The sequence below is a fragment of the Juglans regia genome, chromosome 11 (assembly GCF_001411555.2).
Source record: "Juglans regia cultivar Chandler chromosome 11, Walnut 2.0, whole genome shotgun sequence".
Classification (NCBI taxonomy): domain Eukaryota; kingdom Viridiplantae; phylum Streptophyta; class Magnoliopsida; order Fagales; family Juglandaceae; genus Juglans; species Juglans regia.
Window position 1 is genome coordinate 29,331,526 of NC_049911.1, and position 14,300 is coordinate 29,345,825.

Genomic DNA, 14,300 nt, shown 5'->3' on the forward strand with positions numbered 1-14,300 from the left:
GGCTCCATGTAATGTTGTTGTCCGTCTGGTTTGCCTTGGGATATTGTCTGCAGCTTCTTTACACACAGCTGGTTCCAGTTCTCCATCAATGTGGATTGGCGACGTCACTGTTTTACTTTCTTTTAAACACACCCCTTCAATCCTCATATATCGTCAATGTATTTTATATTAGAACAAACTTGAATTAAATTTCTGCAGTTTAGGAAAAAAAATAATCTGTTCTTCCTATTTATACTCTAGTCTTGTAGTTTTGCTAAGTTTCGCATGGTTATTATTACGGCACTCTGAATAAGAGCATCAGTAGCATATATTTCCATAACAGTTGTAAATGACATAAATTAATAGTAGTGTGACATCGACTAATCTCAGAGCAAAGCGTCCAAAACTTGGTGGCAAAATGGCGCTCTAAAGACTTCCTCGTGTATGTCTGAAAAGCTTTTAGCCTTTCTGACCGTGTTGGTCACATAGCTCTCTTTCCAGTTTCCATCAAAAGAAAGAACAAAAAAGGATGCAAAATAAACAAAAAAAGACATTTTTTCACAAATACAACCATTACTGGTCCATATTTCTTTTTTTAATATATAAGCCAACTCTGCATGCATCGTATGTTACAATCGGACTGCGCCGCATGGTAATACAGCCATTCACCAGTCATGGACCATTCCTTTTTAATTTTTGTCTGTTTGGGCCTCACAGTAATGGAACGAGAAGCATGTTCCAGAGGGGAGTAGAGTATATCCTCTTCAAGATGTCTCAGCTTTGCTGGCATACTGAGTATTACCTGTTTCCAGATTTCTAGCCATGAAACTCGCACGAACGAAAGAGATATTTACTTGAACGGCTCGCCACTGCAAAAGGATAGAAAGTTCCATATCTATATTATTCTTCAAAATTTATTTATTTTTATAATGTTTTCCTCACGTTCGGATAATGCTGCACGTGAGATTCGAAGCTTAGGGACCATATTTATAACTAGAAAAAGGTTTTAGAGTAGCATATGTACGTGTACCTTTGCTTCTGCTCCACCATTAGCACCCTTCCAAATGCAAGCCCATGAAAATTAGCTAAACGCCGATTTCACTGTTCAAGCAAACGTTGATGCACATCATGATGGAAGTTAGCAATTTCTAGCAAAACTGGACAGCATAACATCACTGTGGATGAAAGAATCAACAAAGACAATGAGGACTTTGCTCTTTAGTCTGGCAGTAAATGAGGTGTTACTCACTGGGTGGTTTGCATTAGTTTGAATCATCCTCTGCTCCAAGTTGCTTCCCGAATTTTCTCAATGCAAGTGAATATATTGCCTTCCTACTGACTGACGTTCCGCCTGCCACCAACTTGACAGCCTAAATGCATAGTAAAATTGTCATGTCCAATAATTCATCTTGTCCCCGAGGGTCCATCATAAAGGAAAAGCAGAGAAGACTATTCCAAATGAAAACACAAAATATGCATCTTCACGAAATTTCACTTAATGCAGTTTTTACATCACAAGTCAGATACTTCCAGCATGTCGGTTTACAACACGATTGCCATTAATTGGGATATTGTCCATTGATTTGGCGGAAACATCTTAATGTGTGTCCTTGTGTAGACATTTCTAATTATTCTGTAGGATCGAAGTGCTTGCTAAGTTGCTAATGAGAATGGTACCACACAAGTATATTCATGTGCCCGTTTGTTTCTGAGAGAAGTGTTTCTGATGATATTTTTAGTTAATATAAAGTGCACATGAACTACATTTAGAGTTGCTAAATTAGCCTTACTATCATAAATTCCCTGATTTCAGCTTCATCCATAATGTATAACCATGTATCAGAAAAACTTAAATTTGGTAGACAGTGGGAGGAAGTCATTACTGTAGAAAGACTGTGCCCACTGGAGATCAAATCTCTCAATTCATCTTCAAGCTGACACTCTGATGGAGTTTCCACCATAGATTTTGTCTTCCCTTCAATTAATAGTGTGATTTCTCCCTTTGGCCGGTGGCATGAAAACATTTCCTTTGCTTCTGCCAATGTACCCCGCCAAAACTGATGAGGCATCATTATCTCTATTAGTAAAAAAAATAATCAACAGGACAACCACGAAGAACATCCCATCAAATGAATAAATAGTAAATCTAATAAAAATGTACATTCCAAATTATGTCAGCATTGAACTCTTAAATTAGCAAATGAAACCTCCGTATAATTTAATTTGCAAATGATACCTCTGTATAATCATAGTAATCCAAGTTCCAACAATGAAATAATAAAGTAATGTTACATACATGCCTACGAGTATGCTGTATATTTTTTCCCAAACGAGAACCTAGCATGATTCCCTGGCATTTTTACAAAACAATGCCTTCTACTTTACAGTTGTACAATGATCAAGAACAATAAAGAAATTTTACACCAGCAACCAAACTAAAATCAGGTTTCCTAGGCATTGAAAATGAAATGAAATGACATTGTCAACAATACATTATTGGAACAGTTCACCAAATCTTATCTTCTACACTTTTATAATTCCCTCTTTTTTTTTTTTTTTATAGGTAAAATAACTTTATCGATCAAAGAATAGGCTTATCCAAATACAAATAAAAGAACATTGAGTGCCCTAATTAATAAGGCGTCAAAGAAATAAGAAAATCATGTAGGTCCATGCCATTAAAATCAACAGCAATTGCTCAAGTACATAGAGTACTGTAAAATAAAGCTTTAAGTTCCTCTAATGATCTCTCTCTGTCTTCAAACGTCCTCGCATTATGCTCATGCCACAAGCACCACATGATGCATATAAGGATCATCTTCCAAACCGCTTTCACCTGCTGCAAGCCTCCTATAGTTGTCCAGCTGACCAACACTGCCACTACAGTCTCCGACATAACCCAAGCCAACTCTACTCGACCAATCACCTTAGTCTACAAAGCCCTTGCTGTATCACAATCTAATAGCAGATGGTCCATCGACTCTCCCCCTCCCCTACACATGCAACACCAATCCACTATGATGACCCTCATTTTTCTCAAATTCTCCATTGTGAGGAACGCATCAAGATCGGTTTCCAAGGAAAATGAGAGTTAGGCTCTTGGGTGAGAACCTTATAAAAAGAGCAAACCGAAAAAACCCCTTTCCCAGCGGGTGACCACCACAACCTATCTTCTTGTTGATTACTCGGTTTAACAGAGTACAAGATGCTGTAAAAATCAACAAAGTTGTTCATCTCCCAATCTTGTGCTGCTTTACTAAAACTAATGTCCCAATGTATCTATCCACCTGATAACCCCATGACATCCGCCACTGCAACATCTTTATCATTAGCAATTTGGAAAAGCGAAGGAAAGGCAACTTGTAGGGAAATGTCCCCACACCAAATATCTTTCCAGAATTTAATCTTGGAGCCCTTCCACAATTGGAGTCGAGTAAAAACCCCTCATCCTCTTCTGATATGTTTCCACAACCCCACTCCATATGCTTCTCTAACTTCATTAGTACTCCATCCTGACTTCCTCCATATTTTTATCCTCAATCACCACCTTCCACAAGGCTTTTGGTTTCTTATTATATCTCCACAACCATTTTCTAAGTAACGCCTGATTAAAGATCTTCAAATTTCTAATACTCAAACCACCATGGAAGATAGGATGATAGACCGTTTCCCACTTCACTAGATGGAATTTGAACTCCTCCCCCATGCCACCCCACAAGAAGTCACGTTGGAGTTTCTCAATTCGGTTTGCCACACTTGCAGGTATAGGAAAGAGTGACAAAAAAATAAGTTGGCAGGTTAGAGAGTGTACTCTTGATCAAAGTGATCTTGTCGCCTTTCGATAAGTACATTCTCTTCTATCTCGCTAATATGTTCTCTATCTTCTCAAGCACCGTCTGCCATAAAGAGGACGCCCCCACAGCCACCCCTAACGAAAGTCCCAAGTACATCAAAGGAAATGAGGCTATCTTACACCTCAAAGTGCCAGCCAGCTGCCGGATATTAGGAAAATTTCCAATTGAAACCATCTCTGATTTATTTAAATTCACTTTTAAACAGGAGATTGCTTCGAAGCAAAGCAGCAAGGCCTTCAACGCTTGAATTTGCTTAAGATCTGGCTTATAAAAACATGTGTATCATCTGCAAACAACAAGTGAGATATATTAATGATACCCCTATCCAGGGTCCCAATCAAAAAGCCATCCACAAAGCCGCTATTCACCAAAGCTGATGTCATCCTGCTTAAACCTTCCATCACAAAAACAAACAACAGAGGCAACAACAGATCACCTTGTCTTAGGTCTCGCGAACTATGGAAGAAGTCAGCTGGGCTACCATTTATCAATACTGAAAATCTCGCCGTTGAGATGCACCAATGAATCCAAGACTGTCATCTCTCTCCAAAACCGCACCTCCCAAGAAGGTAGAGAAGGAAGTCCCAGTTAACTTGATCATACGCTTTCTCCATGTCAAGCTTGTAAATGATCCCTGCTATACCAGCTTTCAACCTACTGTCCAAACATTCATCAGCAATGAGGAACGCGTCAAGTATTTGCCTACCTTTAACAAAGGCATTTTGGGGTTTGGAGATGATCTTCCATACTACTTCGCTCAATCGATTTGCAAGTACTTTGGATATGATATTCACAAGGCTAATGGGACGAAAGTCCTTCACGTCATTAGCCCCTACCTTCTTTGGGATCAACGCGATGAAAGAGGTATTTAAGTTTCTCTCAAATTCTCCAAACACGAACAGCTCCTGAAACACCTTCATAAGATCTTCCTTGACGACATCCCAACATTTTTGGAAGAAACATGTAGAGAAACTGTCGGGCCCTGGAGCCTTGTCTTTGCCCATCTTCCTTACTACTTCAAAAACCTCCTCCTTCTCAAATACCCTCTCCATCCGAGAGACATCACTCGGTCCAATGGTATCAAATGTCAAGCCATCAAGGGAAGGCCGCCATCCAATCGGCTCAGATAGTAGTTGCTCATAGAAACCAACCATATGATCATGGATTACCTGCTCTTCTCTACATTCTATCCCATCAATCTTTAGCATCTCTATATTATTATTTCTCCTGTGAGAATTTGCAATAATGAAAAAAGATTGTGCTTCTATCTCATTCCCTCCTTGATTTTTGCCGCCAAGATGTCTCTTCTAATAATATGATCCTCTCAAGCTCCGCCCCCAATGACACCTTCCAATCTATTTCTTCCTGAGTAAGAGGCCTACCCTCTTGGATTCTCTCAATTTCCTGGATCTCCTTCAGCTTACATTTTTTGTTCTCCCCTATGTCTCCGAAAGATTGCGTGTTCCACAACTTCAAGTCTAGTTTTAGCGCTTTCAATTTTGCCGCAAGGACGAAACTAGGGGTACCCTCGAACTAGTACGTGGACCCCCACTGCCTTACTCTTTCTACAAAACCTTCAGATTTCAACCGCATGTTTTCAAATTTAAAATACCGTCATCCTCTGTGAAGGCCACCACGATCAAGCATGATAGGCCAATGATCCGAACTAAGACGAGGCAAGCGCTTTTGCCAAACATCCAGGAAGTGACTTTTCCATTCTAGAGATATTAAGAAACGATCCAACCGAGATCATGTCTAATTATTAGCCCATGTGGTTGTACCCCTAGCTAGTGGTAAATCAACCTAGTTCAAGTCAGAGATGCACTCCGAGAACTCTACCATTGCTGGCCGCCCTCCTCTATTCCCTTTTACAATTACACTCATCTATTAGCCTTTCCTTTGTACATCTTTAGTACTGAAGTTCCTCCCCATCCCTTTCCCATGCCTTTTATATTCATCTACTTGAAAATCTGGCAACCCATTTAAGGGACCCAACAATTGAAGATACAGGTCATGAAATACCCAAGCCACCACAAACCAAATTTCTAATCACCCAGCGTCGTAGAGTGACTACTATTTTATTTGTCTTTTTCAGCTAAGTAATGGAATGCTTCTTTTGTTTTCACCTGGGTGTATCATTCAATCTACCTACATGTTTCCTATGTATAATGTAGACCAACAAGTAAGTGGAAGCATTTAGAGGTATGTTTTCATTTTAAAGCACAATTAACAATCTAGTGTAAAAAACTGGAAAAGAGCATCTCGATATTAAAGAATCATGAGAGATGGCATGCCCATTCATTGCCCAAGAAAGCCTAATGATAATAAAGGTGCATCCAATAAGCATGCCAAGACCAAGCAAGCACACAATTTCATATGAGACTTGGCAATTAGCTCGGAATCTCGCAAATGTTTACATTTTAGGTTTGCCTCTTCTATCTTGTGTTTTAAGGCTTATAAACCATACTTAGTTAGTCTTTTTGGGAGTTTCTTTCTATCCATATACGATTTTTTTTTATCGGTAAACAAATTTTATTGGTCATAAGAATAGGCAAGAGCCCAAGTATACTGGGCGGACATATACCCATCTATACAAGAATTTAAGTTCAATATTTCATAGGTTTCTTGGACCTAGAAATGAGCTCATTGTGTCTGACACTACAAAAGTGCTGTCCCTTTTCTGCATACCAAGAGTACCAGAACAACTTTCACTTCCTTCTTTTTTTTTTTTTTGATCAGTAAAATGTAATTTTCATTAATATGAATGAAGATAGGCATAGCCTATGTACACAGGAACCTCCTTCTTTGGCATACCAAGAGTTTGGTTCCCACCCAATATTCTTTGGGGGTGTTGTTTTCATCATTTTGATGGCATGAGGAACCTCCCCCCCCTTCCCCAAAAAAAGCAACCGAGACTTCATTAATGGTAGTTGTTTTTTCTTTTCAAAAAATATTTTATATTCATATTGTCAAAAAGCCTTCATTAGTAGCAGTTGATTCGAATAGATGCTAGGCAAAAAGAAAGTATTCGAATAAGGAAAGATATCTCAAAAACCACAATATATGATTATATTCAACACGAATTGAGTACAGAAATGTTACACCTTAATTAAGAAAGTTGCTCTCCAGATAGAATTACAATAAAAATTCTCACATACCCAAAGCAGCAACATAAACAGGAGGTAAATAGTGACAGACAATGTAAAGCCTACCTCTTCATGCATTTTTGTCATCTCCCGGGCTATGACACATTGTCTGCAATACATTGCCATAAACTTTCAAAGCCGATTTCAGGAATTGCTTATATACTTAACCAAAAGTATGTATGCCTAGCCAATCAGCTATTAGCTAAAGCAAATTCATTTTCTGATCTATATCGTATGAACTCAATCATTGTCAAAACTTCAATGGATTGAAAGCTTATATAAACAGGTATTAAATCTACATCGAGCATGTATTTCTCCCCACTTTTCTCTACTCCATGATGAAAATTACTTATTGTAGCAGGAGAGGTCCCCAGTATCATCTTCTAATTGCATCAACAAACCAAAACTTTACTGCTTACATTGATAAGGGCAAGAAATTGACCAAAAGCAAGAGGCTGTAGTTTCAATAAATAATCCATCCACATCCAGGAAATGAAGGTTATTGATTCTGATCAAACAAGATATTACCAATAACAGAAAGCCGAGAGGGAGAGAAATGAGCACATATTGCCAAATAAACAAGTTAAAAGAAAAGTTTAGCAACCTCAACAAAATAGAAAGAATTTAACAAGTGCCACTGAATTTTTCACTCCGTAGTGGTTAATATTTTTTTCTTCATGGAGACTACTATAATGGATGAAGAGATTTTGACTCTAAGTCAATATGAGATAAACAAAAATTTTGTTTAGGTAAATAAGAATTTACCTAGTGCCACCAAAATGTAAAGAAGTTTCTTCAAGAAACTGCTGGAGCTTGTGTGGAGGTACATAAAATATTTGAGTTGTCATCTCATTTGCAGAAACTTTCAGCCTCTCTCTTCTCAATCCAGCATGTTTAGGAAGAAACCCAACTGCAGCAGTATATATGTTATAAGGTTTATAAATCCTACTAATATTTGGAACCAACAAGCATGACAGCCCCCAGTAATGAGTAAGAAAATTACCAAATGTAAATTCATCAGTTTCCAAACCAGAGGCAGAAAGAGCAGTTACAAGAGCAGAAGGCCCAGGGATTGGAATAACAGGAATATTTTCATCCACACATAACTTAGCCTGCACCAGGATTTCAGATATATTTTCATTTTAATTTCGAGATAAAGCAAGTGGAAACAGAACTGCAAACTTCCAACCAAAACCCGAGTATGTTTTAACCTCCAGAAACAGTAAAATATGCATATTACTCAGATACTTCCAAGCACCTAACAAATTTTGAAACGAAGCAACCATATATTTGTAATCATCAAGTACATAATTTTCCAGACCATACCATCAAGTTCAAGTCACATTTTCCTCTGCTTCCACTGAATACAAAGTACAGCTAAACACAAACACGCAGAACACATACACAAAAATCTCATTCCTAAACAACTAGTGTACCGTATTTAGGCACTAAAGTACTTCCATAGATTGAGCAACATTCTAAATTCAATCTGGCTCAATTCAGGCTGAAAGTTGATGGATTGTTTCCACCGAAAACTGTTTGATGATACATTTTACCACAGTAAGCGCGTGATGGAGGCATCGGTTATACTTAACGGGGTTTCTTTAGACTGATCATTCAGAAGTAAAGCACATGAACAAAATAGCAAAAGTGACTCACAAAAAAGAAAATGGCGAACAAACTCACCAATTCCATACCAGGATCGCTGATGCCAGGTGTCCCCGCATCGCTTATTAAAGCCACGATTTCTCCCTGCTTCAGCCTCTTCAGCACAGCCTGTTCTCTTTGAGATTCATTGAATTTGTGATAACTCAGCTGAAATCAAATTCTAAAGAACACAATGAGAAAGAACGGAAAAGAAGACAAGCTCTACAAATACACACATAGATTAAAGCTTGTAAGATACTAACAAGGGGGGTTTTGATATTGTAATGGTGAAGCAACTTCCCCGAATGCCTCGTGTCCTCGGAAAGTATCACAGCAGCCGACCTTAACACCCGGAGAGCACTGCATTCGCGAAACAGGCACATAAAAATCCGCCAAGTAAATAGCCAAACAGTTTCTGTGATTGTGTGTATATAAGCAAGTACCGTAAGGTGATATCCTCAAGATTTCCAATCGGTGTTCCAACTAGATATAAGCCAGGCTTAAGGACGCCCTGCTGGAAGAAGAAGAAGAAGAAAAAATTTGTTTAAAAGGACAAGAAGATGAAAAAGGAAAGCGTGGGCTTACGCGTTTGGATGATTCTTCGGGGACCGACGAGGAAGAATCGGTGATTTGTGGGAAAGATTGGGGGCTGGAACAAAAGGCGAGGACGCCGATTTTGTTATTGAAAAGCGAGAGTGGTCTGAAAGACGTAGGCGCCGTTTGAGTACGGAAGAGATAAAGCCCTGGTCGAGATCGCAATGAAGATAGAGCAGTAGTGAAAGAAACCGCCATCGAAGGAACTCGACGACTTAACATTTTGCTTCTTCCAGTTTGTTTTGTATGGTAGATTTGTAGTGAAAGAAGCGCCGAGTGTTGAGTTTTGGGCCAAAAACAAGGACCTGGACCAGCGTTTACCTTTTCGTTTGGGCCAGAATTGAATCCATGGCCTTAAAAAACGCACCGTTTCTATTTATTTTTAAACTCCTATGGTACCAGACGTCCTAGCATCTCAGGTGCATAATTTAGGACATTGTTTGACGATGTGTATTAAATTATAATGCTTCTTTATTGTAAATAAAACTTCACATATCATCTCTTCAAAAAAAAAAAAAACTTCACATATTATGTTACCTCAATTTGCTTAGGAAAAACAAAAAAATGTTACTTATTGATGTATGATATGAGAATGGTAAATACCAACGAAACATTTCTCATATTACAATACCTATTTTTTCTTGATATTTTTTATCAAGCTCCTTAGTTTGAGTGGAATGTAAGTTCATTTCAAGCGCATTTTCTGAATCATTTGATCAATAAAAGAATGGATAATTAACGCTTCCTTCTACTAGCATTTTCATTGGATTAGCTAAATGTATATTCAAATTTTAGTTAATATCACATGAATTTACTTTTGTCTATTCTATTTAAATTCAATCTCCACATTGGATCATCTATTTACTTTCTATATAATAATAAAATATTATTAATTTAATAATTAATTAATTAAATTTATTTTTATCACCTTTTTTAATTCTTCCAATTAAATGTTAATAATAATTATATTCTAATTAAATTAATATTAAAAAAAGTATTATTTAATGTTAATAATAGAATATTTAATTTATTTGCTTAGAGTGAGAAATTAATATTTTAATGTTTGATAAAGTAATTGTAATTAACTATATTTGATAAAGCACTGTAGCCAAAATCAAAATTATTTTAGAGATGCACAATCCAATGTGAGGTCTTTTTGACACAGATTATTTAAATTTTAGCCATCCTTCAACTTTGGTCAAACCAATGAGGATGCTCGTATAGTTACCATTGCATAAAATATGCTCAGAAGCAAGCATACCATCTCACTGAATGCAACCCGTTCAAATCCATTATTTTTCATGTAATAAATCATACACAACTGTGAAAAATGTTGGGGTTCCCACAGCTTGCAGGGGTACATGGCTCATGCCAGTCCCTCCTACATAATCCCTGATCAATTACTAAAACCCAGTTTTTATACATAGGTATTAGATACTCGTTTAATACCATTAAACTTTATCATCGTGGAACCACCATCTCGTCTCCTTGGGAGATCTACCATTTCTACAGTTTTTCACATACCGATCATCATCTGCTGGGCGTTGCTGCACATTAAAAAATGAATGAATAGTGGGAAAGAGGTGAAAAGGGCGGAGGGTTTGTGCGTGGGTGGGGGGATTCGCTTAAAATTCAACAATTGAACCAAACCTTGAGAGTTGAACTTGATAACATCGATAGAATGCTGATACAGATAGAACTCACAGTCATGGCTGGAGACCATGAATCATACAGGATATCTGAAATATAACACATAATTCTGATGTCAATTAGAAACCTGATTGACCACATATACTTGCTTGAAGAATACAGATGGGAAATTTAAACGAAGTAACTTCTACAACCTTTCTTTTAAGTCAACCAAGGACTAAGGTAACTGTGGTCTTTTATCACGTCAATCATTATTACATCTTCACATTAATAACAAATTTTTGGAAAGTAAAATATGGCTCGAGCCAATAAGCTTTCACAACTTAGCAAGAGAGTTCAGATGACTAAACATTAAGATTGAAGTGCTGTCATATATCCAAGTGTAGAAGGTTAAACTCCAAGAGCTAACAGCCACAACCTCAAAGTTGGATATGCATGTGGTCTGGAGTATCTTGGCCGGAAAGAGAACACCTCGAGGATTTCCTACTAGTACGTAGGGCCAATTCCTCACATTTTCAGGAGCATAAGTGTTCCACATTTCACCTCAACACTTTGCCAGGAGTTGGGTCCATCACATTTGCCTTGTAAACTAAACGATAACTAATAGAGTTTAGTAATGTATATATTTATTTATTTTAAATTTGCACACGTTATCAGTGGTCCTAATTTTCATTTTTTAATCCATACTGTATACAATAAATTAATCTACCTAGTACTTAATGGTCACTTGAGTTTGGTCTTCAAATCAGTCATCACAGCTGGAGAAGCATTAAAGCCCTAGGGAAAATGAAGGTGTGGAGACCTCACATCTTGCCTTTGCCTCAAACAATAACAATTTGTTAACAGCAGCTCACAAATATGGAGCCAGTTGAAGAAATAAAACCATATAGTGTAAAATGGTGAAGTACAAGGGAACACATCTAACCACATTAATGCAGATGAAGACTTGCGCATCCAGAAAATAAGTTTTAATAATTGGTAGAGGGTTTGCAGTTTTATATTATATTACAGAGTCTTTGCTAAGCTGGCACGAACAAAAGTAAGCACTTAGAAGCAGACGAAGTGCAAAAAGAGTGAAAGTGGGAGTTGAACCGACTCTGATATGCACAAAAAGAACAGAGTGAAAGAATTCATGGCAAGAAAGAAAAAATATTCCACTGGGCATATCTAGTGTAGTTTCCTCCAACGTCATACTCCCTAGTCCCTCCTACCTTAATAGTGCAAGCACACTATCATATTAGAAAAGAAGTCCATCTACCCAATGAATATCTTTAACTACCAGCATAGATTCACATTCTAAGTAGACAGATAAGCATCCCCAATTTTCCAAAGAAATACCTCCTCATAAATTTTCTTGAAATTAAAAAAAAAAACGAAGTAAAATGAAATTTCCTCAAACTATGACATAAAAATAAAATGAACCCATATGGTAGAATGTTTGCAAAGAACTTAGGCTACTAGAGGCTAGAAGATGGTGCCCTTGGGGCTTGAGGCTTCGGCAGGTCAACATTGCTTGACATACAAAGGCGAACATCTGGGCAAGGGAAAGTGCAATATGCTTGGTGCAAATGGCTTTCTTTTTTCATGATATACCAAATAACATGGCATTTCCTCAAACTATGACAAAAATAAAATGACCCATACAGTAGTATGGCTGCAAATAATTGCATGTCGAACTAATCCAATACTCAAAAAATGGAGAGAAACTATACCAGAGACAACTAGCAAGCACCACAAATTGGATAGACTGAATTATACTGTGAATTATTCCATACTTGAAATTTCTGGGTAAACACTTCATTATAACACTCATCAAAAGCATGGCACCTTAATAAGGTGAAAAAATCATAGCTGTGCAAAGGACTTAGTAAGAATGGCATTTAACAGCTAGTAAAGATGGCTATTAGAAAGAAAAAATTACAACGGTACCTACCTAAGCAGATATGGCCGTTGCTATAAATGTGGGGGTGCAGAGGAGCTGGTGAGAGAAAAATCACCTGGAAAACCAAAATAAATATATTACAACGCCCAACATGAGAACAATTCGAAAAACAATCATCGATTTTTTTTCTTTATAGGTAAAAAATATCATCGAGTTTGAATTTACTTTCTAAGAAAGTGAGCTAAGATGGTTAAAATTTTAATTCTAACAAACAAGGATCCACTCCGCTGAGCGTAATACAGTTACACGGTACCAATTTCTGAATTCTTAGGGACAAAAAAAAAAAAGATCAAAGAGAGAGAGAAGTAAAAATTGTGGTGGATAACTGACCTGTGGTGCCTCCATAGGGTAATGCTCGGGAAAATCAACTTGAAGCTGGTATGTTTCATTTGCGTACAGAGTCCCTGGAGCACCGTTGACTTCGATCACCCATCTTTGGCAGAAAATAAAGCGTAAACCAAAGCCGTAGTTAGAAGATAAAACAAATTTCCCGACCTTCAAAAAATCAAAGAAGGAAGAAGGTGAATCGGAGCGTGGCTTGAGTATATATTTATTACCTTTGCAGATTATCAGTAACTTTGTGCTTAAATCCTGCGGGAGGATTAACCTGCCACTCCACGAGCTCTTTCTGAAGCCGATTGCAGGCGATCTTGCTTAGAGCCTATGTGCGTGCGATATAAAAATTTACAAGTAAATGAGAAATTACGAAAAGATTGGCCGAATTAGGGCATATATAAACATAAAAACGTACAAAAACATACATGATACATGCACATATTTAAGCAGAAAAGAAAGAGACAGACATTCCGTGAAGGAGCAGCAGAACTGGTCATGGCTTCCAAAACAGAGTCAGAGACAAGAGGAATTGCAGTCTCTGCTGCGTGGAAATGTGGAGTTTAATCGGACGATCTAGACTCATCTGCTCCTCTTCAAATTTGCGTATATACTAGGCTGGAACTCGCACGTGGGATCCGCTAACTCCACATTCACAAACTTTGCGATTTGGCCACGTAGCAACCACTACGCATTTTTCAATCTTACAACTTTTTTAAACATATGATGTTTTAATAGTCTTTCTTAATTTTTTTTAAGAATTATAAGTATTTTTAAAATATCGTATATTTATTAATCCAGAAAACCATGGACCTTATTTTTCTTTGATATGAGTTTTGCTCTCGTCTCCAATAAATAGAATGACATATTCAAAGAAATTATGACCGTAAGTAAAATTAGTTTCTTGATTAGGAACATTTATATAGGCCAATAGGAGGGGAAAATCACTTACAGTTACCCATCAATTGACTAGTTCGATGAGAATTCTTTTTTGTCTTTGCCTTCGTGCTATTATTTTCCCACAGTCGCTACCGTTGAGATCCTCTTCTCTAGAAATGAGCAGTAATTACTCTTCCCAGCTATACTACAAGTCAGGTTCTGGGTTCTAGGTTATGCCCATATGGTTTTTTTCGTCATTTAACGATATCAGGTGAC

At 37.5% G+C, this 14,300-nt stretch overlaps 2 protein-coding genes across 4 annotated transcripts; both read right to left on the minus strand.

The window, feature by feature from the left end:
- Positions 1–516: 516 nt before the first annotated feature.
- On the minus strand, positions 517–9,447 carry LOC108991366 (ribosomal RNA small subunit methyltransferase I). The gene is made up of 11 exons (XM_018965589.2): positions 9,212–9,447; positions 9,070–9,137; positions 8,890–8,986; positions 8,666–8,794; positions 7,983–8,091; positions 7,745–7,889; positions 7,046–7,088; positions 1,863–2,036; positions 1,229–1,349; positions 1,010–1,080; positions 517–848 (listed from the first exon to the last, which is right to left on the minus strand). Exons 1-9 carry the CDS (start codon positions 9,440–9,442, stop codon positions 1,242–1,244), a joined length of 1,104 nt encoding a protein of 367 aa, XP_018821134.1. The 5' UTR covers positions 9,443–9,447; the 3' UTR covers positions 517–848; positions 1,010–1,080; positions 1,229–1,241.
- Positions 9,448–10,489: 1,042 nt separating this feature from the next.
- Positions 10,490–13,728, minus strand: LOC108991400 (probable ubiquitin-conjugating enzyme E2 16). Of its 3 annotated transcripts, none has more exons than XM_018965640.2 (6): positions 13,616–13,728; positions 13,370–13,473; positions 13,143–13,245; positions 12,804–12,867; positions 10,871–10,959; positions 10,490–10,767 (listed from the first exon to the last, which is right to left on the minus strand). In XM_018965640.2, the coding sequence occupies exons 1-6, from the start codon at positions 13,643–13,645 to the stop codon at positions 10,672–10,674; spliced, it is 486 nt and encodes a 161-aa protein (XP_018821185.1). In that variant the 5' UTR covers positions 13,646–13,728; the 3' UTR covers positions 10,490–10,671. The 3 variants fall into 3 exon arrangements, with proteins under 3 accessions (XP_018821185.1, XP_018821184.1, XP_018821186.1); XM_018965639.2 differs by having other exon boundaries at positions 13,574–13,728; XM_018965641.2 differs by lacking the exons at positions 10,490–10,767; positions 10,871–10,959 and adding an exon at positions 10,986–11,459 and having other exon boundaries at positions 13,574–13,728.
- Between the last annotated feature and the right edge of the window lie 572 nt (positions 13,729–14,300).